Consider the following 26013-nt stretch of genomic DNA (forward strand, 5'->3'; position numbering starts at 1 on the left):
TTACTCTGGGATCATTTTATTGAAATTTGATAACATGTGTTTCATTTAGAAACTTAAAATGATTTATAAATTGGGGCAAAGACTTCTTTCTGACTTAAGAATGAATATCTCAGTTTATCTCAGAGAAATTCAGCCATTTCTCTGTTGAGACTTAGTGTTAACCTGCCAGCTAAGTCCAGAGGGAGTAAAGTCTGTTGGTTCACCTAATGCTCTACCAGCAGAGAAGGTAGATCTCCCTGTTATCACAAAAGGCAATCCTGATAATTTTTTTTTAAGTCCTGATAATTAACTAGACATAATTTGCATACAAAATTAGATCCTGTGTTAGACACACATACAACCATTTCTGTGCAGTGAATATCGAATGTTGATCATTTCTCTATGAAGCCCAAATGTCCACAGGATTTTCACCTCATAATATGTTGGAGTGTAAAGGTTCCCAAGAGCTACAGAGATTTGCAGACAAAAAAATCCGCCCTGCCTCGGGTTCTCAGAGTGCTGTTTGTGTGGCTGAAATCAGTGCCCTGCTCCAGCTGATCCAGGGTTGCTTTCCAGTACCGGCCTCCCGAGTCATCCAGGTAATCTGAGCCCCCAGCCCTCTGGCTGGGCCATGCAGCCCTAAGGAAGCCATTCCTTTCTCTTGGAGGTGATGTACATCAACTGGGCAGGGCCACATGTTCAAAGGCCAGCTTCACCTTCTTTGTGGGGTGATAGGCCTTCTAGGAGCCCTTTGAAATGCCAGGGCAGGCTTCAGGCTAGCTGAGCAGGCACTCAACCATGTGACAGCTGGAACCCATTAAAGTTGGCAGTTTTTGCCCAAGGGGCAAAAGTGCCTTTAGATTGGCAAGGCCAAGGACTTGGCTCACACTTGACCGATATTTGTAAATGCTTAAGGGAATTTCAGGCAAAGGAGGTGAGCCTATCCCCCAGAGCACTGTTTCATGGCTGGGCAACATGGCTGTGGAAGTAATTAGGTGCCTTGCTGATGGGCTACCTGCCACCTTAAAGGCAATTCACTGTGTCTGGGAATAGTTGTCCACAGAGCACAGGGTCATTCTGTGAAAATTTCCTTGAGGGAAAATGGCCTGAACACAAGGAAGTGATCCAAACAACAATGATGGTGTGACTTCCCTTCTATCACTATTACTTATAAGTTAATATCACCACTACATACTATTTAATCAGTGTTTAGAAAACAAAATACAGGACATAGTTCTGAGGGCATTTTTTCTTATAATTTTTCCATTCCTTCTTCTTAAAATGCACACATTATTGTTATAAAAGTATCTGTAAGCCATGTTTATTAAAATAAAAATATTAACTTTTAATGTAGCTTAATAGCAAATATGTTTTATGAGTATGATTAAATTCTAGCTAATGTAGCTATGGAAAAAGCCTGAATATGAAACATATTTTATTCTACAGAAATAAGGCATGAGCACAGAGCTAGAAATTGGGAGCCAGAGTTCTATTCCAGTCCTGCTAGGTGATGGCTGAAAACAAGGGCCAATGATCAATTAAGCTGTGGAACTGCTGTGCCCTATATTCCATTCTTGGAGATTGACTGTACATGTTAGCATATTACAAACTCTCAGGTTCAGGAAGCACTAAAAGCTACATTTCCCACATTCCCTTGCCACTATGACAAAATAGGTTTTGTCAATTAGTTGCACTACTGCAAGACTGAGTCCAGAACTGAGTTAAGCTGGGGGAGAGGCAGTAGGGTACGAGGCACCTATTTTAGCTAGTCCAGATGTAGAAAGTACAGGTCGACTTTGAAGCCGAGAGTTCTGGCGATGACTTCCAGTCCCTGGATTTACAGTAGGGCAGGGGGTCTCTGGGATGCACAATTGCAGAGGCAGCTTCTTCATTCCTAGATGTCAGCTAAGGCAATATGGTCCTGGAGCCAGCAGTTGCCATAACAGCTTTCAGAACAGGCTCCCTGATTGTAGCTGAGTCTACACTTGGCAGTTATTAAAACTCAGCAATGTTGGGCTTCCCTGGTGGCGCAGTGGTTGAGAATCTGCCTGCCGATGCAGGGGACACGGGTTCGAGCCCTGGTCTGGGGAGGTCCCACATGCCACGGAGCAACTAGACCCGTGAGCCACAACTACTGAGCCTGCGCGTCTGGAGCTTGTGCTCCGCAACAAGAGAGGCCGCGACAGTGAGAGGCCCGCGCACTGCAATGAAGAGTGGCCCCTGCTCGCCGCAACTAGAGAAAGCCCTCGCACAGAAACGAAGACCCAACACAGCCAAAAATAAATAAATTAATTAATTAAATTAAAAAAAAAAACAAAACTCAGCAATGTTATTCTGAAAGTCATTCCTGAAAGTTCAGTCTAGAGCCTGTTCTTCTAGCTATTCCAATGATTCCCTAAATTAAATCCGTTTCTGCTTGAAGTAACTGAAATGGTTTTTCTTACCTGAAACTAAACCCTTTTGGTACCCTGTGGCTCACCCTTTTGGAAATGTTGCTCTGAAGTGTAAGGCCATGAGGTAGGAGACATATTCATGTCCTTTCCCCTTGACCTACCTAGATGTTCTTGTTGGTAGGTGGTATTTGTTCCCTTATTTTCTTTAGTAGTAAATACTTTCCATAATCCATGAACTCTCCCCTCTGGCCAAGCTGCCATGTCTCTGTGAAGAGTTCAGCCTCCTCCCAGGGCAGGCTAGGTCAGTGCCAAGAATAAAAATGGCACATTATTGCTTACTTCAGTGAGCCACACAGTGCCTGACTGAACGGGCTGTTGGAAATCCTTGAGATTAACATTCAATAGATGGCAAAGGGCTCAGAGCTTCGGAATGTTATCTAACTTCATAAGAAATTGTCATGTCTCATTATGTGTCACAACCTACCTTTGACAGATTTCTTTTACCCTGTGGACATAATGTTTCCCAAATCATAGATAACAGTTGCTTTTACTGCTAAAGAGCCTCCTTTGGGAAATTGCAACAAAAATTTTCCTTCAGTGCTAAAGAAGGCAAAGATATGCTGTTAACTGCTTAAAGTTTTAACTTTTATAAAATTATATTTAGCAAGAGATTTGAAATAAATTCTCATTAATTATAATCACAGAATACTTTCTTAAAATCATTTATAATCTATTTAGAAACATAGCAAACGAACACCCTCCAGAAACACCAGTCACTTAATGTTCTAACTCACAGGTACAGTTTGTTTCAGGGCACCTCTGCCCCAGGTTGCCCAACCAGGTGTTCACTGAGGGCTGCCATGTGTGTCTTGGTCTGGGTTCTGAGTGTACAGCAGTGAATTTAATTCCTGCCCTTGTGGATTCTTCACAGTCAGTGGCTCTCAAGCAGAAAGTCTGAGAACTTCTAGCTCTAACTTTTCATAACGATTTTCAGGCTTTTTCTGCAAATTATGCTTTCTTTTCCACAACTGAACCTAAATTCTCAGTAGACCATGATAGATTACTTTCTTCCCCTGTCTTTCTTTTTTCTCCGAGGTGAAGGAAGATAAACTAGCACATATTTAAGCTATTCACAAAGTTAATTGACCCTAAAAATGCTACAACTAGAAATCTGCACTTCCCTCAAGGTTGAGGTTTTCCCCACATTGTACCCCTTGTCTTCACAGGGTGGTTCTTATGTAAAGAGGACTGACACCCAAGGATGCTCTGAGATTGACATTGTGTTGCTCAGTGATGTGTTTGCCAGTGTGAACCATTGCAAGAAACAACTGAGAGAAGGGTTGGAGACTCTGAGAGAAAACTTGAAGAGAACTTCACATGGGAACAGGTCTGGGTGAATGTGTTTCTGTGAATTCTTTTATTTCAAAGGTGGAAAAGATTGCTGAAGGAAACTCTTGGCTTGTCACAGAAGACCATTATTGAGTAATAATTACTTGTATTTGCTAATGTTAAATTCGTGGGAGAAAACTTGGAGAGACTGCCCCAGAGGCTTTTTTTTAAAAAGAGACTTCTAGCTAAACTTTCAATGAAATTTCACGAATTTGAGATCCTATGATTTAAGGACTAATTATGTCTTCTCCAATGCACCTTTATTTAATTTCCATCCCTCAGCTGAAATCTGACTCTGAGGAATGCAAACAGGAAGGGCTGAGAAAGGTGCCTCCAAGAATGAAGAATCTTTGAGATACATTTGTCTGATAAACATTCCCCTCAGCCATGTCCTGGGGTCTTTTGCTGAAGTGGCTTTGCTGACATGACACACAATGTCTCTTTGCCCCCAGTGTTGAACTAGTTAGGTCTTTTTTTTTTTTTTTTTTTTTTTTTTTTGGTGAGTTCCAAAAAGAAAAGAATAAAAAGCCTTGACATGTTATTATTTATTTTTCTATTCCAATTGTACATCTGCTATTTTTTTTCAGTCTAATGAATTGTGGATGAAGAAAAATGCAAATAACTATGTTGTAAAGGGAATAAAACATTTTTCTTGAGTAAAACAGACCAGACTGTGTGCCACTTCAATTCTAAAATAAGATCAATGTTTTAAAACAATGTCCCAGAACTGTTTATTAATTTAAATAATAGATTCGTTACCAAGCCCTTGCTTCAAATGAGTGTAGAGAGCTAGCCTGAATGTGTCTTTTAATGAAAAACACTACCTTCAGGAATACCAAACACCTACTAAATTGTGGTAGTTAGCAAAGATGTCAGATGAATGGCCTGATGGTAACTATAATGAAGCACATTGGGGTTGGAAAGGCAGAAGGGGAAATGATGGAGTTTCACATACAATTACACGTTTAACAGGGAAAGACCACCTTTAAGAAAAGGAAAAAAAAAAGAAGAAATGGGAGAATGTGTTTTTCATTTTTACCCATTGCTTCTTCCAAGTTTTCCCCATTGAATTTGTAAACTATAGGGTACATTATATCATTGTTATTATTATTTATCAAAACAGGACAGTTAAAGTACTCTCAAGGCACATTAACAATAAGAGTTAGGTATACGCTTTCCCTGGTGACCTTATTTGGAATCAAAATCTTTGTCCTTCATTGTTATGTCCTAATTCTATACTCCCTGCCCACCCAACGTCAAAGACCCTAATAGAAGAGCTCTCCCTAATTCCTTTTCCTCTCTTCTGTATCTCAGGCAGGCACCCTTCTCCTGGACAAAACATGCCTGAAGCTTTTATTTTGTTAGATTTTCAGAACAAATTTTGAAGTAGAACCCATGGAAAAGAACAGCTCCAAAAACCTTCATTTCCTTGCTCTAATTGTTCCTCAAAACAAGCAAAATCATTTTCTAAGCTCTGTTCCTTCTATTCTTTCAACTCATTAAAAAATGTCATTGAAAACTCTTTAAAGCTGAAACAAATTCCCAGGTAACCACCATCCTTTCCTTTGCATCTGTTCAATGCCTGTTCTTTTTCTCTTCCTCGCAGTGATTTTTCAAGGAGCAATAATGGTTTTCATTCAGCTCAGAATATATTTTATCCCACATTTTGTTTTGCTGAACAATTCCTTGGCAAAAAAAAAAAAGGAACATATTTGTAGGAGAATGAGACTTCAAGGCAGACTGACGGGGAAGGATCGTGAAGTCAGGAAAGGAGGAAGATTGTCCACGGGTGTTTCCTTGTACTGATATCTGCACGCGGCAGTCATTTTTTCTGGCTTTATTCTCTGCTTCTCAGCACAACCAAGACCATACCACGATTCATTTGAGGGGAAAATTGAATTAAAAATGGAAAAGAAGCAGATATGTGAGTCTGACAGTTGATTTTGACTCCCACCCACTGAGAGAGTAAAGAAGTTTATTGTTTCAGTTGATACCTGGTTTTTGGTGATATATTGTTTGTTGCTGTTATTTTTAAAGCTATTCAGTTACTTTATTTTGCAAGATGGGTGTGGGAAATCCTTTCTTGTCCTTTGGAACTAGTCCATGTCTCAACCTACCAGTAACAGCAACTGTTCTATGTCAATGACTTTCTGAGCCCTGCTTGTGAATGAAACCTCAGGAGACTTGCCCAATAAGCCCAAGGTACTAGAAATCATTTACACACCAGGGGCACTGTGCTCCTCTCTGCACATACCAGTGTGTTTATTATTGAAAACCACATTGGGGAAACATATTCTGAGCTTTTAAGGAGACAGTGCTAAAAATATGTCATGCTTGTAACAGTTATGTTTGTAATTGGGATTTCTGCCCATTAGCTCTTATTTCTAATTGCTTTGATTTAGAGGTCTTAAAGACAAGAAGCTCTCTTTTTATTATCAGGTCAGATAACTTAAGGCTCTTCTCTGATATATCATCCCTTTAGAACCACATTGCAGGACATGGAGTTGTCCTGACAAGACATGGCCAAGATAAAACATGTCCATGGACTGGGCTGACATGAAATAGGAAGTGGCAAATATATCAGCTGAGGACTCATGACCAAGCACTGCTAGGACCCATGTCCCATTTCCACATACAATAATAGAAAACCTTTTGAGATACTCATTGGACAGTAAGGTTCATGTAAGTTAGCCCAGGATAGTACTGACATTCTCATTAATCTTGACCCATTCTAGAAGTGACCTGAACTCCCCAACTGATTCAATACCTCATTTAAGCCCTCTGGCATCTATAAGAGTAAACTTCAGCCACCTAGGACCATGTCTCCCAAACATACAGTTACCATGTTGAGCATAGCAAGATCTGCCTCCAAATTATGACAGGAGTGTTAGGCTACTGGTTTCTTTAATTCCTTTTCACTCTCCCTGACTGAGAGAGAAGGATATACTCATGACAAAAATAAGGTGAGGGAATTTGATAATGATTTAATGTATTCCTTTTGTGGTACATGAAGCCAATTAGAATTTCACAGTCTCGACATTTTTTAAAAAGTACTGAGGAGTTATAAAATTTCAGAAATTTCTGTTCAATTTAAATGAAAGGACATTATATATACAAAAAAAATTTTTTTTTTCATTTTGGATGATGCCTATTGGCCTATCTTTCAGGTCAGTAATTCTCTCCTGCTATATCTAATTTTTGTTAAATTTATCTATAAAGCTTTTAAGTTCAATTATTTTTTTTAGTTCTATAATTTCCATTCTTTTTTTAATGTATATAAAATCCAACTCCAGTTTAATTTTTCATCTTTATGTCTACTTTTACTGTCTATTCCTCTGTTCATTGAACATATTAATCAGTTAAAATCCTTATCTACTTATACCAATATTTGTTATCACCTATGGGGTCTGTTTCTACAGTTTGTTTTTTCTCTCAGTTTAAAATCTTATAGCCCTGTCTCTTAGAATTTCTAGTGATTTTAAATTTAATTTCTAGTGATTTAAAGATTAAAACCAGGACACTGTGCATTAAAAGTCTTAGATGCTTCAGCTGATGTTCTCTTTTTCCAGAGAGGTGTACACTTTCCTCACCAAATGGATAGAATAAGAGCTGATCACCCAGGTCACACCCCATATCCGTTAAAAAAAAACATCTGGAGGTGAGAGCAAGGCATCAACACTTTTTAAGGATCCCCAGTGATTCCAGTATGCAGCTAAGGAGCCACCGTTACAGCCTAGTAGTTTCACCAAGGACTTGCCCCTAATCCTTGTCTCCTCAACCCCTGAGAGTGAATCCTAATCCATGTTGCCTTAGCCTGGCAAGACTATCTACATCTCCACTCAATTCTCTAAGATATTCTGCTTCATTTCATAACCATACCTGTCTCAAGCATCTTCAGAATTCAGCAAATGTTTGGAGGGAAAAGCAGGTCATATCTTGGGTTCAGTTCTCCACCAGGATTTCAGGATGAAACCCAGGATTTCTTCAGGATTGTGGCCTCCAAGTCTCTGCATTGCTTTAGCCCTATAAGCTTGACAAAGTTCTAGTGGTTTCTTGAACCCCAAAAGCTTCCCTTTTCCCAAAGTCCATATTTTCAGCTTCTTCTCTATTTCCCAAATTGGTATATGTCCCCAGGGAAAATGGCAGCAGAATATTAGTCCATCTCTCCATTATCTGCTACCCCACTCCTCACTAAATCCTGACCTTTCTAGCTTCAGCAACTCTCCAATGCCTCTAAGACACACATACACGTGATTTTTTAAATCCAATTATCTAGTTGTTCTCAGTGAGCATTGGTCAGCTGTTAACTACTTCATTATATCCAGAAATAGAAGTCTCAGTTCTTTTAAAATATTTTACTGTACCATACTCATGATTAACAGTATCTTATGCCCCAATACATAGATAATAATCCGGTTAAAAATTATTAATCATCTACTATGTGTCAGATACTAGGGACAGAACAGTGAACAAAACAAGCACAGTTCCTGACTTTGTGCAACTAGTACCCCTGTGTGAGAGAAATAAAGAAATAATATAATGCCAAGTGGTAATTAAATGTTATGAAGAAACGTAAAGGTGGGTAATGGAACAGTGAATAGGGAAGGAGCTCTTGTTTTAAAGGGTGGCCAGGAAAGGCCAAATGGTGCAGCAGAGACCTGAATGAAGCCAGGGTCCAGCCATGTGAATTATCTGAGATAAGTGTAGTCTAGATATAGGAATAGCAACTGCAAAAGTCCGGAGTAGGAAACACCCCTGGCATGTTCAAGAAATAGACAAGAGAGCAGCAGGGCTGGAATAAGGGGAAGGATGGTTGAAAATCATCTCATGTTTTCTTTTTTCTCTTTCTCTTATCGCTCATATGTCATGTTCCTTTTCTAAGGATCCTAATGGGGAAGAGAACACCATTGTCTTTAAGATTCAATTTTTTATGTACTGAAAGACTTCACAGCCATTCTTTTGAGATCATGGCCTACTATGATGTCCTGGGGCCTACACCCTCCACAGGTAAGATTTACTTGTTTTGTTGCATAGGAAATCTTTAAAATGGCTATTCATTCAGTGTGTATTTATAGAGGACTGACCACATCAAGACACAGTCCTGGGCTAGGTATACAGAACCAGGCTGTTGGCAGTGGCACTGAATCACTTACTGGTTTTAGGAGTCACTTTTTTTTTTTTCCTGCAGTGCATTAATACTGTGTATCCTTATGCTACCAGTTTTTAATTTAAGAAGTACAATCAAGTATTAACTGTGTGTTCTGTATAATGGAGTAGAGAAAGAACACAAAAGAAGTATGGACTTGGCCTGCAAGGAGCTGCCTCTTGTAGCAAGAATTCCAATTTGAGCCTAAATTGAGTTTGCACTGGGATTCAACCACAATCTGGCTAATTCAGAAAGGTAAATGAGTCTCCTATAATGGAAAGGACTGGTTAGGAACAGAACTTTGGTCTAAATTCAACAGATTGTTGAGGGTGTTTAATACTCAGCACCAGTGGACTCATGCCTCTGTCTTTGGGAGAAAGAGTTCAAAAAATTAAGTAAAAACCAGAAGAGCTGTTTCCTGGATGTCTACTAAGGCAGCCAAAGCTCAGGTTGGCACAGTTTTGCAGCCTGAGTGGTAGAAAGCAGCCCCAGAGTTCCTGTGTAAGCAGAGACGGGGCCCAGAGTGCCTGCGCAGCTAAGAGGACCACCCTCACCCTGAATTGAGAAGATGCAGGAGCGGCCGTCTCTCTTTGATGCTCTGGTACTGGCAAGAGCAGTTGTCCCTTTGGCATGGCATGGCCACCATTGGAGCCATGACTGTCTTTGGCTGGACCATCCATGCTTCTGGTAGACGCAGCCACAGAAGGCATCAAACACAGCACAAAAGATCAGAAAATGTTAATGGCAGATACCATGTGGTACAGAAAGAAAGAGCCTGCAAGCACATGGGAGGTAGTCCCCGGGGACTAAAGTAGGATAGGGATTTGAGGGAGTTGGAACTCCTAAAAGAAGTGAAAAGTGATAAGGACAGAGTCATAGAATGGCATTGTTATGGTCATTGTGATGTTATTTTTATCCCTAAGATGTTGTGTTATCTAGGGTAAGATATGAAATAGAGTCTAATCATACTCCTAAAAACGGGGATAGAGTATCTCCACTTTAGGCAAAAACATGATGGCTCTGTTATGGATTGAATGTTTGTGTCCCCCCAAAATTCGCATTTTGAAGCCCTACCCCCAAATGTGATGGTATTAGGAGGTGAGGCCTTTGAGAGGCAATTAGGTTTAGATGACATCCTGAGGGTGAGGCCCCCATGATGGGATTAATTCTCTTGTAAGAATAAAAAGAGATACCAGAACTTCCTCTCTCAGCCATGGGAGCATGTAGTGAGAAGGTAGCCATCTGCAAGCCAGGAAGAGGGTTCTCATCAGGAACCAAATTTACCAGCACCTTGATCTTGGACTTCCCAGCCTCCAGAACTGTGAGAAATAAATTATTTCTGTTGTTTAAGCCACCCAGTCTACGGTATTTTGTTTTAGTAGCCCAAGCAGAGGCCCAGATGACTAAGTGATTTATATAGAGGTAAATGTATTCTCCAGAGAACTTGGGGCTTGAGTCTACGCTTCTGCTTGACTTAAAACATTTGTATATTCTCTGTGTGGCAAAATGGCAGAACTGAAAATGCCATAGCAATTTGTGAGCCAATCCATGACCAGTGACCCTGCTCTGGCTTAGCCACAGGTATCAAATATTTTCATTGATCTATTCATTTAAATATTCTATTCAAGCATCATTTCTGGAATACCTACCATGTACCATTAAATATTTATAGTGAATTAGGTAGGAGCTCAATATTTTTGCTCTTTTGGGGCTCACATTTGGTAGAGGAGAGATTCTTGAGCCAGTGACTTTTTTTTTTTTTTTTGCGGTACGCGGGCCTCTCACTGTTGTGGCCTCTCCCGTTGCGGAGCACAGGCTCCGGACGCGCAGGCTCAGCGGCCATGGCTTGTGGGCCTAGCCGCTCCGCGGCATGTGGGATCTTCCCAGACCGGGGCACGAACCCGTGTCCCCTGCATTGGCAGGTGGACTCTCAACCACTGTGCCACCAGGGAAGCGCAAGCGAGTGACTCTTAAATATTTCCCTCCTATCTCTGTCTTTGCACAATGTTTCCACTGATAAACTTTTCTTAACCTGTCCCATCCTACACCCTGCCTTGAAAATCTTGCTGAGCCTATGATTTTCTTTTTAATGCTGTGATTTATCAAGCACTTATTATGTGCCATATATAATTCTCATTGCCCTAAAATTAATTGGTAAATGAATCCTAATTGATTTGCACAACAACCCTGAAAGGAAGCTATTTCCCCAGTTTGAATATTTAAAAACTGAGTCTTAGAAAATGTAAGCAACTTGCCCACAGTTATATAGTTAGTAACTGTAAGAGCTGGGATGCAAATCCAGGTCTGTCTCACTGTGTAGGTCTGTGTAGACTGACATGACATCAAAGTTATATAATGGAGAGAACACACTGGGCTTGAGGCCAACTCCCAGATCTATTTCATATTGTCTATGTGAACTTGTGTAAATCATGTAAAACTCTGAAGCCTCACTTTTTTCATCTATAAAACTGAGATGAGAAAGTTACCTCAAGGATAGTTGCAAGAAGTAAAATATGAGATTTAGTTTGAAACCATGTAGCATGTAATTGTGCTTAGCTCAATGAATATTTATTAAGAGAAAATACTTCCGTCTCCTTAGGTCTCACCACAGGCCCATGAAGCTCTTGTGTTTGTGTAAAATGCTTTCTTTCTCTTGTGTGCGGACTTCAAAAGCACAATTGTTAACCAACCTTTGGGTTATCGTCTTGAGGATCTGAGGTTATATCAGTAGCTCTTGAGCTAAAGTGTCTCCCAGAGGAGCAGAAGTATATTTTTACTCTGGCTTCTAAGTCCCCTAAGTTCTTGAGCACAGCTGTGTGAAATGAATTTTTAAAAGACTGAAGTTATTATGTAACCCTGCTTCTCTCCACTGATGACGAGGAATGGGTTTGAGAGGAGATGAACAGTTCAGACAAGTCCTAGGATTCCATTTAGGCAACTAAATGTTGCTAATAATTGTCAGAGCAAGACTCAGATAATCACCTTAAATCTTCACAGGCATCTTAATGTTATTCCCTGCACATCTTACATATGTGCTAGACAACTAATAGTTTGGCCCTGTGTGCCGCAATGCACCCCAGAGCCATGAGGTTTGACAAGGACATGGTTGACAGTATTCCTGCTCTAAATATGCTTCTCAGATTAGCAGTATCAACATCACTTAGGAACTTGTTAGAGATACAGAATCTTGGGCTCCACCCCAGACCTAAGTCAGAAACTGCATTTCAAAAGATCCCCAGGTGACTCTTGTGCTCATTAAAGTCTGAGAAGTAATTAGCCGCGGATTAGGAAGCATTTGGGCTCAGATCTAACCTGCAACGTAGGACAGTAGGATGGCAAGAGATGGTTTAACTTCCTAGCTGTGTGACTTTGGGCAACCTACTTAATTTCTCTGACTCTATTTCCTCATTTATAAACTGGAGATAATAATAGTTTCCATATCAAGGGTTGTTAAAGAGCAAATGTGTTAATAAATATAAAGCACTTAGCATAATACTTGATTAATAGCAAGGGAGCCAAGTATTCTAGCTTTTACAAATGATGATGGTGATAAAATAAACTCCTCTAAGTCACACAGTTAGGGTAGACAGACAATTATAAGCCTAAAAAATAATTTAAGTTAGAAGCCACCAACTTGGGTTCCTGTCAATGAAGAACCTTAAAGAGGAGGAAATGTTGATACAGAGGTGGCTTTGAGTAGATAATCTCTGGGTCAGCCAAGACAGCTTATCAGATAATAGAAATAGGTCATCAAATATCTGACATACCTATTGCATACCAAAATTTAAGTTAAATTATTGTTTCTTCTATCTTTTGTCATTATAAACCTGAATTTTTATTTGTCTGTTTGCTAAGAAAGTCAGAGAGACTGTCAATAAAAGACTAGAATATGTTTGTTATAACAGCAGTTATGAGAATATTTGCCATAAACAATTCTATCTGCTCATCTATGTTTATCATAGGAATTTGATTTTACTCTCTAACCTGTTGATAAATCAACCTACTATTATGTCTCTGATTTGGCCCTAAATAGCTGGACCAGTATAAAAGGACTGTACAGATACTCTTAAAATTAGGAATCCGGATGAAGGCATAATGTTTTTTTTTTTAATGTATTGTACAAGTAAAATAGATACTTGACAATTAACTTTAAAACGTGTATAGTAAAATCTAAATTTGCCATGATTAACAAGTGTGTCATTATTGCATGACCATTTAGTTAGGCAGACGGACAGGTACAGATAGGGGTATACAAAATAGATTCATAACAGAACTTCTATTTGTGTCAAATTGGGAAAATTTAAGTATATTATGATAAAAAGATACTAAACATTTATATATCATACAATTAGAATGAGTACAATCTGAGTTAATGTTGTTTTATGAGATTATAGTATATAATATATATATATATGTTTGCTATTTAATCTAGTTTTCCTTCCTCATTAATGTATCGCTGTCATAGCTTGTTTGTTTGCAATTTGACTCAAATACATCTTTTAAAGTCATCTCCATCTTTAAAAGTATAATCAGTTCCTTCAAGTGTCTGGGTAGTAGAATCTCTTCTGCAAAAATATATACAGATAATAACAATTTAGATAATTAAACAGAGGGGATTATATAGGTTATGGTGCACAGAGAATAATGATGTTTAGTTTATATGCCAGATGACATTTGCAAATGGTAATGAAATTTGCTTCTGAGAAATAAACTTCCTCTGCTGATAGAAAATCTTTCTATCATCTGATGAGAAAGATTTTCTTGAACCAGAGTTAGCTCAATTTGAGCTACTCTGGCATCATAATGTTGTAGCTTTCTCTTTTAACCACTTGGGTAAACTGGAATAACTCTCCTAAACACAGAAACTGTTTTGTTTTAAATGCTTAAGGTCTAATCAATCAGAGTAACACAGCTCATTTGTACCACGGGAAACCAGGAGAAGAGAGGAGGGAGGAAAGTCTCACAATTGTCTTTGTTCCTTGGTGTTAACAGATTTAAAACTTCACCTTTACCGCAAACTGTACCTCTGTAATGACAGTGACGAGGCCCAGCTGTGTGCCTTGGCCCTCTTACCTTACCAAGTGGATTTTGTCAAGGCATCTGTCGTGAGGGTGAAGGAGCTCAGTCGTTTAATGATACATTGGTTCAAGACATCATTTGCCAACACCACCAAGGAAAATAAGTATGTAACCAGCACATGGGCACGACGTGAGCCTTTCTCTTTTCATGTCCCCTTTCTTTATTCTTTCAGGCTCCACCTCTTTCCTTGGTAGGGAGAGGGAATATATGTAGAGAGGGAAAGAGAGAGAGAGGAAGGAGAGAGAGAGGAAAGAGAGAGAACGATGTAGAGAATGAGGGCTGTTATAAAATATGGAACACCTGTAATGCATTATTTCAACTATAACATAATGTTTTGGTAGGAACCAAAGAATAGAAACTAAAATATTCAGTGGCATAACCAAATGGGTTGGTGCAAGGAAGTAAGGCACAGAAAAGGAAAAGGGAGACTACTAGCATGATTTGAATGAGCTGTTCAGTCGTTCAGTGTTCAGGCTTTAAGTATTCTTTCTACTGTAGCCAATTCTAACAGAGCAGAGTTGTCCTCTATAGGAGGGGGAGCCTCAAAAGTTGATATGTGCATGTTTTAGTATCTTTTCTTCACTTTGGTAGCAACAGGCTCTAATGTATAGTAAAGGGATGTGAGGGAGACTCAGATACTGGTTTGAGTATTTTAAGATAAACTTTTGAAAAACAGAGAACTAGAATATATTTGTATGAATTCTCCATTTGGCAGAAATAGCAGAGGCAGGGGGTTTATTATAACATATTTATATATGGCCACTTTCTACATGGAATAAGTCTTCTTCAGCTGTGTATAAAGTTGTTACAAATCTTGATTTGTTCATCTGAATCACACCTTCTGTTTACTCTTTGTATATTTTTGTGTTTAATATTGATGATAGCATTTGTCACTTTGTAAAAACATACATTACTCCTATATAGTTACCTCCTATTTCTAAACATCTCTAACCATTCTATATATTTTTTCTCTTTTGGTTGAGTAAAAATTTACTAGTAAAAATAGGAAAACTAGTGAATATAGAAAAAAGAAATAAATCTTCTTGCTTTGAGTAGATCCTTGGTCAGATGACAAGCCTGGTTTTGAAATCACTTTTTTTTTTTTGGTAGTGGAGAGCATTTATAGATCTGCAAGAAGGAACTTATCTAATAATGTAGCAGAAAAATAATTCTAAGACTTAAAAAGGTGGTATTGTGGGGAAATTGGACCACATATGTTCCAATACAATAGTTGGTTTTCTATTTCAGGAAAGTAATCTTGTAATGCGTATTAAGTATTTATTATGTGTTAAGGATTTTAAAATATTCAAACCATCTGTCAAGTTAACTCCCCTCTAAGTTAAAACAAAACAAAAACAGGTGAAAGTAAGAAGTAAATTATTTCTCATTTGGTTTTAAAAAAAGAGTTGAGGCCATTTATATTAAGAATTTCATTAAAAAAGAGTACTCAAAGATTTTTAAAGAGATGTCAGAAATACTTAGAGGAACTACCCTTAGAGAAAATAAATCACATAAAAAGAGTAATTTGTATATTCAGAATAGTGCTACTAAAGATAATGAAATTTGGGAATGAAGTAAAATTGTCATGATGAAATACCGTTCAAGACAAGTTTGGGAAACATGGAAATACATAGAAAGATTTACATGAACCAATTTTAAATGACTAACATATGACACAAAATAATATGAACACATATCAGAGCTATATAAATATATATGTAATCATGCTATAAAAATGTGAAGTTCATTGCTTATTAAGTCTCCCCCCACCCCCAAATTTTCTTTCATAAAATGTGAAGAGCATATCCTGCTTGAGCAGTTTTCAACCATGGCTTACTTTGGGCACTTGGAAGCATCAGATTGTTAATGTAGAGGGGGACTTTAAGTCTTGTGTCTATTGTTGTCAACCGCTGAGGGAAAATCACAGGAACTGAGTTACTGATTAGCTGAAATCTGGTTTGCTGTTCATTACCAGGACAAGAGGTTTCATCTATTTTTAGTTTTTTCTATTTCCTTTGTTGAGGTAAAAACAAATGATTAATATAATAGTAAGAAAATGCTACTCTGTTTCCCCAAAATTCTATTAGAGGAAATAAATTGCATGATTTTGCAATATATCATCAAAAGAGATGTCTGTGGCTAATGAATGCCAAGGCAGTAAAAATACATATTTGAATATCAACCGCCTTGAAATCCCAAAACTGTCATGTTGGGTTTTTTCTCCCAAGTTTGTTTATCAGCTTTAAATTGTTTTCCTGGTATATAAACTGCAGTTTAAGACTTAATGTAAAAAAAAACCAAGTTTCTTTCTTCACCCTAAATCCCCACCTCCCAAAAATATGTTTAGAGCATATTCTCCAAATTTGTTTTTTATGTATGCTTAATTAAAAAAAAATGTATTTGCTGTTTATTGCTTTAAAATTTTTTCAGTTAATCTATATTGTATCTTTATATCTGTACATTGTGATCTACCTTACTTCTTTTAATGACCACATAGTACAGGACAACGCTGTCTAAAACAATGGAATGTGAGGTTCAAATACGAGCCACATATGCAGTATTATATATTCTAGTAGCCACTTTAAAAAGGTAAAAAGTAATAGGGGAAATTAATTTTAATAATATATCTACCCAATATATCCAAAATGTTATCATTTCAACATGCAGTCAAAAGAAAAATTATTAATGAGATATTTTACTTTATATAACTCTTCAAAATACAGTACATACTCAAGTCAGACTAGCCTCATGCCAAGTGCTCAATAGCCACATGCAGCTAGTGGCTGCCATATTGAATAGCACAGTAAGAGATGTACCATGAAGCTATCTAACTAGTCCCCTATTGATGAACTTCCAATATTTACTATTTCAAACAATAAAATAAAAAATATACTTTTGTATATATCTTTGAGAACTAGTAGATGTTTTTTACAGAATGAATTCATAGAAGTGAAAAATGCTGGGTCAAAAGGATGGAACATCTCAAATTTTAATTGAGTTGACTCCAGAAAAGGCTATTTAGAGTCTCACCAATGGCGTGTGAGTGTCCCTTTCTTCACAGACTTACCAATGTTGGACATTATAATTCCTTTTTTGGCCAGTCTGATTGGTGGAAATATTGTTTTTGTTTGGTAAGTAGTGAGATTGAAAATAGAATTTCTTCTTCTGTAAATTGCCTTTTGAGCTTGGATTTTTCTCATAACTGAATAAACCTGTCTTCACTTTCTGGGTTAATGCAAGTACGTACAACCCTTCATTTTGTGTGTCTAGATTCCGGAGACTTCCCTCCTCTTACACAGTGGAGCTCCTCACCATATACTTCTGGGAACGGGCGGAGAAGCCCCTGTTCTTCAGCCTGGTACAGGGAATGAGGGCAGTCCTCAAACTTCTTGTTCGATATGCAGAAATCGACGTTGTTTGGCACAGACACTATCATCCCAAGTTCCCCATTTTTGTAAAGGTTAACCAGAAGCACACAAGGTAACTATTTATCTTTTCTACACCCTTAAGATATAAGAAGCAGGTTTGCCATCAAGGAAGAAATTCTGGAGCAAAGAGTAGCTTTATCGGGATTCCATGTAAATGAGAAGGCCCTGATTACTACAAAGTCAATTCCCTTCAATTACTTCTCACAGAACTTTAATTCTAAAGTGTGAATTAAGAGTAATTTGAGTAAAATGAATAGAATGTGGATATAGACAACAAATGAGGAGGAAACTGAAGACTGAATCCAGGGAGGACATGCTTCCTCAGGTGAAAAGGGAAAATGAGATCAAGTCAGAGTTGGTGGGGCAGGAACAATTGGCTGTTTTCTAATAGGTGTGGTTAGTCCTCCATGGACTCACTACCACAGTTCCCAGAGAGTCCTTTTCTTAACAGGGTTCCATATTTAACTCAGACCTTCCTCTCTTCTAACTATACAGCAAATTGAAACTGGGTTTAGAAATGGAGAGCATGAGGCTTGTTTTGCTTTGTTTTAGGCCATTTATTTTAGACCCTGTAAATCCTACTGTAAACGTGTGTGACACCTGCAATGCCTGGGATGAAGTTGCCCATGTGGCGAGACTCAGATTACTGAAGCCTCTTTTCAGGGGAGTGAGAGCTGAGCCCCCCTGGCTTTTCACAAATGACTGGTAAACTGGGCAAGGAGCTACTGTCCTTGCATTTCTATGAAGAAAAGAAAAAAGGATGCAAAACATGTTGCCAAGAACACTCTGGATGAAGGAAACTTGTCTTAATTTAATTCACTACTTTAGTGAACCCAATCTTTAACAAACATCACTTAAAAGGATCTGTCTCAGCCTTTAAGAGAATTTGCTTTGGTGGCCTTGTGACCAAAAAACATTTTTTTAAAAATCCAAGTGGCCACAATAAACAAATAAACAAAACAAAATCCCCAGATCCATTGAGAGAAGATTAACTGAAAGGGTAAAATAGCTCCCATTTTTTAGTTCATTGAAGTTTCAGGTTGACTTTTCAACTCTCCCGGCAGTCTGGTATCTCCCTGGGTCACCTGCGTTTTCACAATTTCCCTATGAAAACCTGCTTGTACTAAGTACCGCCTATTTACTTCCAGACATCATCTAACAGATTAGTACATGGACATAGGGAAATATCCGGGAGATACGCAACGGATTGCCTCAGAATAACTTGTTTCCAAATCATTTTATAGCTTATCTGCATCATAACCCAGCGGTCAGAGTGGAGCCATACTTCAGGTTTGCAAGCTGCTCAGTCATGAGCAGGAATAAACAAACTACCCAGGTCATTGCACTATCCAGTTTTGCCACAATTGTTTTTAATTGTTGGGACCCACTGTTTTCTTTTCTATTAAAAGCAATAGCAGCCACTGGTAATGAAAGCCAGGGCCCACCAGAAATAGACCAGAGGAAATTTCCTGATTCTCTTGCATAGCAGCAATTCATCAGCACTGAAGGTATATGAAATGTGGCTGCAGAGTAATGCCAGTGATTAGGCCTCTCCACACAACAGAACTCTTACATATAAATGAGTGCCGTTCCCTTCAGGGCAGTCCTCAGAGAACCTGTATGCTTATTCCAGCGATGTGATTGGTCTGGAAACACTTTTGGATTTCCCCTCCAGGGGAAAATGTTCTTTTGAACATCCTTAATGGTGACAAAATTTGTCCTTTGAGGGTGAATTTTATTTTTGGAAATGGTACAATGTATTCATAGTGAACATCTGTTGTTTTTGGTCTACCCGGAATCCTTTTCCCCAACTAATGGTTGGAGAGACTGCGTTTCTTCTATTGTTCACTCGGTCTCTGAAGGCTCTTGAGGAGAAATAGTTTCAAAAATGCCTTGGGGTAGGCTGTGACAAAGTGAGAGAGTGGCATGGACATATATACACTACCAAACATAGACTAGATAGCTAGTGGGAAGCAGCCGCATAGCACAGGGAGATCAGCTCAGCTCGGTGCTTTGTGATCACCTAGAGGGGTGGGATAGGGAGGGTGGGAGGGAGGGAGACGCAAGAGGGAAGAGATATGGGAACATGTGTATATGTATAACTGATTCACTTTGTTATAAAGCAGAAACTAACACACCATTGTAAAGCAATTATACTCCAATAAAGATGTTAAAAAATAAAAAAATAATGATAAAAAATCTTTAAAAAAATGCCTTGGGAAATGGCCACATTTTCCCTATATTGGTAACTGAACCCATATTTACCTGAGATGACTACTGCTCCCCTACTAGGTCCAAGTCATTTAGGTGGGATGGCTTCACCAGTAGTTCCAGGGGGCAGACATGTGACTCGGGTGATTGAGTCAACTGTAACACCACTATGGCACTCGGCTCTGGAATTTGGATTTACACTGCTGGGAAGAGAACTTCTCATTCTGCTACGATGTAAGACTGAAACTGCTGGCCACCATCTTGCTGCTCTGTGGGGAGAGAGCCTGCTTATAAATGGAGCCAACACAAAAGAAAGGAGATGTGAGAAATGAGCAATGATACACATGGATGTGCACATATGTACACATCTATATAGTGAGAGAGATCAAGTCCTGGTTTGTGCTCCTGGATCCAGATGTACTTGGAGCGAAAAGTGTCCTGGGGCTTGTTTATGTCAATAAACTCCCCTTTTTGAGCCAATAAACTTCCTTTTTGCCTAGTAGGTTTGATTTGAGTTTCTGCCTTACTAATCCTGACTAATTAGTGATTCCTGACTAATCTGCTAGAACAGAGCCAGGTCTGATGAATGAATTAACTCCTCAAGCAAGGAGTAATGAAGGCACCAAGACACTGATGACAAATTTCTACTCAAGAAACATTCATTGAGTACCTGCTAAGTATTAGGCCTAATAGTCAAGATACTGAAATAAACTAGTCAGTTCAGGATGGCAAGGTGCTTTCTGCTGACAAAAGAGACTGACTCTTTTTTCTCTGACAAAAGACTCCATTCCCAAGGAGAAGCTCGTGACAGAAATGTCTTTGGGAAAGACAGCATTCTTGAGCATTGTCAGAGCATGTTATTAGGTTCCCAAGGTGACTAATTTTTAAAGAAGACAACAATTATTTGAGGTTATGAATTCTATCTTCATAAAAATAGAATTCTATGTCCCTCTGTGTCTATATATCTCCTGTGGAACATGAGAACACAGGAATTTCTATGTAGGGGGAGGAACAACATGATGGTTAGCACATAATACATAAGTTTATTTCAGATTTGGGAAGGACTCCTGACTGGTTTGAGAGCTTACATTGGAGTGGAAGGAGCAGTGAGTGGGGAAAAGTTTAACTCTGTCACCAGTCCTAAGTCTAGTTTTCTTAGCAGCGTTTCTATTGCTTGAATAGGTTTTTCCTCATGTCAGCTTTCTTGGTCTATTCTTAGTATGAAAAGTCCAGGATAATCTAGAGCAATTTTGCTCTGAAATTAGTAAAGTGAGATTTCTTTGGTTGCAAAGCGTGTGATCCACTCAGGTAAAGAGTAAGTGAATTTACTGAAGGGTGCTTGGGCCAGCAGCTCTCATGGTTTCCTCGTGGACCTCATGCTCTCACCTTTGACTTGTGTTTCTGCCTCTCCTTGCATCTGCTCTCCACACCAACCACCTCTCCTCTTTCTACTGACCAGCTTCCTCTGCTGACTCATCATTCCTACTTCCTCATCACTTCAGCCTGCACAGCGCTCATGAACATGACCCTTCCAACTTCAGCTCCCAACTTGAACTGCCAAATTCCTTCCATGTTTCTTAGCTCACATTCCTGAGGGGGACAGACTGATCAGTCCAGTTTGTAGTTTTGAGCCAGATTACCCAGAATCACTGGCTAGCTATGGGACATCCATGATCAGGATGGGGCAATGCCTGTGGAGCCAAATGAGAACACCAAAGAAGCAGGAAACTTTAGGGGCCTGGATGAGTACAATAATGCAGTCCTGGTTCATGTGCTTGTGTCTTTCCCCACAGGACCTGCAAAGTGCCTTAGTAGCTGCCATTTTTAGGTCATCCAATGTTCCTGTTTCTAGTGATACCAATTCTTAGAAATTTTCAAAGTGTTTGTAGGAAAGGCAGGAGAAAAGCACTTCTTCAGTAAGTCAGCAAGTAGAAGAAACCATGATCAGAAGAAGCAACAAGTGATGGCAGGGGGTGGGGTATTATCAAGCTAAATCTTGGGGTGGGGGGCAAAGAGAAAATAAGGGGACTATTTGGAGAACCAGTTTGAGACTAAGGAATATGCCCCCAGGAGGTAGGTCCACAATAATATGCCCTAGACCCACAGCTGCCCCTTATTCTATTCTCCCCCGCCCACAACCTAGAGCATATTAGGTCCCATATAAATCAACATTTAAGGTACCCTATTGTTTATACAAGCTAGTCTAGGAAACTGGCCACCATTTATGACCTTGCTCCTATAGAAGAATGCATCCTCAGGATTGAACAACTAACTGACTTACAAATGGACTTGTGACACTAATTGCTGCTAAAATTGGGAACTGCCTAAAAATAGATAGCAATTTGGGACTTTCACCTGAAAACCAACAATCACTAGAGAATCATCAGCTCGCAGGAAGAAGCTTCTGCTTCCCTTTCCCACAACCTACTTTGCTCCAACGAAGAAAGTGCTACCAGGGTTTAGTCAGGTTTAAAGAAGTGACTTTAACCATGGGCTAATAGAGATTTTCACGGTTTCTAGTAAAGAGATTAAAAGTAATTCCAAATGTTGGAGCCAAAGTGATAAAAAGAGTGGGAGCTCTTTTGGGAGAGAAAAGGCAGCTATATATCTGCCCCTTCTGCTTTTCTCTAGCTTCCAGGAGGGGTAAAGAGGCAACCTTTCCCTCTCCCCTTTATTCCTTTCTGTGCTCTCTCTGCCAAGAGGCTAGTTATATCAGAAGGCCAGGGCTGTGCTGCCTACTAAAGAATGTGCTAGGTAGCTCTAGGCCAAAAGAACTCAAATTTAAGTGTGATCAGAAGCACCTGGTGGAGTGGTAAATAATCCAGACTCTCCTGGAATTTGGCCAGCAGGTCTGGGTGTGGCCCAGGAACTTGTACTTTTAAAGGATGATTCTGGGGCAGTTAGTTTGTATATCATATTTGTGAAAGCAAGCCTGGACCCTGGAGCAGAATCTGGCTCTCCTGCTAAGGTGTGTGTGTTTGTGCGCGCACATGCATGCTTGCTCTGCTTTAGTTCTGGGCTCCAGGAAAGCCTCTTGCTCAAGCAAAACGTTTTGCTCCTACCTAAATCAGAAGAGCTCAACCTTTTGAATTTGGAGCCAATGCCAAGTTAAGTAACAGCTCCCACTAGTTAGGCCATAGGCCTCTGAGCCAGAACTTCCTGGGTAGAGCAGTGGTTCTCAACCTTGTTGTACATTCGAACTACCTGGGGAGCTTTAAAAAATACTGATGCCTGGGTCCCACTTCCAGAAAGTCTGATTTCATTAGTCTGGATGCAGTCTGGACAGTTGGGATCTTTTTTTTTTTTTTTTTTGCGGTACACGGGCCTCTCACTGTTGTGGCCTCTCCCGTTGCGGAGCACAGGCTCCGGATGCACAGGCTCAGCGGCCATGGCTCACAGGCCCAGCCGCTCCGTGGCATGTGGGATCCTCCTGGACCGGGGCACGAACTTGCATCCCCTGCATCGGCAGGCGGACCCTCAACCACTGCGCCACCAGGGAAGCCCCAGTTAGGATCTTTTAAAGCTCTTTGGATATTTCTAATGGGCAGCCAAAGAAAACCACTGTAGTAGGGAAAATAATTTTCATTTTCCTGGAACCCTGGCTAAAAACAATCTCAATATTCGCTCTTTAACATGGTAGACACCATAGAAGATTGATATTTGCATTTCTGCAAGGTAAAACAAAACAAAACAAAACACCAACAATATATAATAGATAATGTCTTGAATAGTGTTTACCTGTAAACATAGTCAAGGATAATAAAAATATTCTTAGTCTGGCTTCTTTTGTCCTTTGGCAAGAAAGAAAGGCATGGCATGATATAACGGAGAACTCTCTGAAGCATTTCAGAGATAAAGTCAACTACAACAATACTCCTGACTTCAAAAGCTTTCCCTAAAGAAACCGAAAGGTGTTAAACCTTTATGTTTTCTCTTTGTCCTGAGACCTAGCTGACCAGATTCATCGTTGATGTAGGTACAGCATTTCAGGACTATCTATGGCTTGATTCTCTTCATTTTCTAGAAATAGGTGAATGAATTTAACAGCAAACATATCAATGGACTATATCTTTTGAACAAATAGACAGCCAAATTCTGATCATGAGAGGAACAATGACTTTATTAAATCTGTAATATTCTAACATGTTCACACAAATTTAGTGACTAGTTTGCTTCCAGCTGTTTTTTTCATAACAATCTGGTGTATTGGGGTTTTGTGAGGATTAAACTATCTCTTGTCAAAATACAGTGCAATTCTGTATTTCAGGATGATGACATTTATCTTAGAGATAGGTTAATGGGACGATGTCTGAGTTAGTTGGATCCCTGCTGAAAAGCTTAAGAAACTGTAAGTATGTGCTCAAAATTAAGAGTTCTAAACTGGGGGTCCTTGGACAGAGCAATGTATGGATTTTGGGGAGGTCCACATACACTCTGAAGCAGTTTGTGTAATTTTGTGTGTATATGCTTCGTTCTATTTTCCTAGGAGAAGGCCCATAGCTTCTATCAGATTCTCAAAGGGTTTATAACCACAAAAGGTTAAGACACATAGCTCCATATATTTAAATAGAGAAACTTCTACTCTAGGCCCCTCCAACACAGTGTGCTATTGAGAACAAGACATAGAAATTGAAAAATAATAATAACTTACTTTGCTCTTCAACCCTGCTCTTCTCAGGGCCAGGATTATAGACATTTATGTGATGTACTGACAGCCATTAGGTCTTAGCTGAAACTGATTTGTGATAAATGAGCATCAAAGGGAGCAGCAGTGGCAAAGATTCTGACTTTTGCTTCTTTTGCTGAAACTTCCCTACCATTGCAGGAAGAGTAGGCAGTTTTGACCAGCCAGGAAAACTGATAGTGGCCAAGACAGAACCTCTGCTTTCAGTGTACAGAATGGGTACAGTTTTCTAATTGCAGGGCAGAGAATACATTTAATATTTTCCCAGCTGATTCCTGTTCCTGCATGTAATTAGATGGTGTCAGCTTGAGTTGGTCATTGTTAAAGGCTGCAAATGCAGTACAGATGTACCTACCTTTAATCACACCCAACATGGAAAGTTGTGGCTTTTCTGAAATGATAACCAGTAATGACTTTATGAAAAAATTACTTTAAATAGGAAGTAATTTAATTTTAAAATTTATTCAAATTATAAATATTAATTCTAATTCCTATTTGGAAATTTCTTCTAGGTGATGTTTAGCCTCATTATGGGGAGAAATGTGATTTTTTTGTTAAAACAATATTTTAAATAAAATTTATCTAATATTATATAGCATTACTTTTTCAAGACATTTGAGTAGGGCAGATATATAGCTAAATTTTCCCCTGATGTGAAAAATATGATGTATGAAGTTAATTTTTTATTAACAAGGTTAATTCCAAAATATATGCTCAGTATATAGTACTCAGTATGCAGTTTTATGGGGATTCAAGGAGTGACAATTAGCACTGTAGATATTTAGATATGAAGCTAAACTCACATTTTTGTAAACTTTAATGTAATTATAATGGTTTTAGCTTTCATGAAACTTAATGTGCATTTGCCTAAACAAGAAGAAAAAGAAACCTTATTTAAAATTGAGAAAACCATTTTCTTAAATTTGAATTATTGGAGTAAATGCAAGATAATCCTTTCCATGTTAAAAATAGGGAAATACTTGTAAGTGTTTAAAATTGACACTGCTGCCATTCTTAAATCTGAGTGACCAGGAACCATCTAAAAATTGGTTTGTATTTGCTTTTGGTTTCTAATCTGTTGATTGATCCAAGCCATTTTGAAAAAGAGATGGCAATGTTTTATCCCTTCTTTAAAGAAGATTCCAGTAATTTAAACTGAAAAATGACACTATGTTTGAGCTACTGGTGGCTTAAGTTCTTGAACAATAACAAAGACAGCTAATAATTCCTTTGCTCTAATGCATGGGAAACAAATCAAATGTGAATATAAGCATTGTTAAATGCTAATGATTTTTCAAAATGTTTTAACCTTTGAAATGACAGTAACTTTCTCCATTATAGATATATGACAGAAGTGGCAGAAATAAAAATGAATCAATTAATCTATTTGCAGATTGAAAATGAATATGACTGATTGCAAGACTCATAAAAATTGGATATTAATTCTTCTTGAGGAATACAAGTGAGGGTACTATCCTGGGTGATATTTATCCCCGCATGGAAGAGTGGATTGAAAAAAAAATTTATTACTATGACATTTTAAGCCACATTACATTTATATAGTATTTTCATACTATTACCAGTTCAAAATCTTTGATAGTGGGATATCCAGATAAAATCCTCACTGAAGTTTTGGATTACACCTAGTTGAGTGTAAGTGATCTTGTAGCTTACAAAGCTTAGGAAGAAACTCTGACCCCTGTA

At 38.8% G+C, this 26013-nt stretch overlaps 1 protein-coding gene across 1 annotated transcript; it reads left to right on the top strand.

Moving 5' to 3' along the window:
• The first annotated feature begins 392 nt into the window (after window positions 1–392).
• On the top strand, window positions 393–17470 carry LOC137220993 (2'-5'-oligoadenylate synthase 1-like). Its single transcript, XM_067730220.1, has 5 exons — window positions 393–578; window positions 3599–3759; window positions 8704–8768; window positions 13900–14089; window positions 17257–17470. The coding sequence occupies exons 1-5, from the start codon at window positions 393–395 to the stop codon at window positions 17468–17470; spliced, it is 816 nt and encodes a 271-aa protein (XP_067586321.1).
• The last annotated feature ends 8543 nt before the right edge of the window (window positions 17471–26013 follow it).

This window comes from Pseudorca crassidens, chromosome 3, assembly GCF_039906515.1.
Source record: "Pseudorca crassidens isolate mPseCra1 chromosome 3, mPseCra1.hap1, whole genome shotgun sequence".
In the NCBI taxonomy this organism is placed as follows: domain Eukaryota; kingdom Metazoa; phylum Chordata; class Mammalia; order Artiodactyla; family Delphinidae; genus Pseudorca; species Pseudorca crassidens.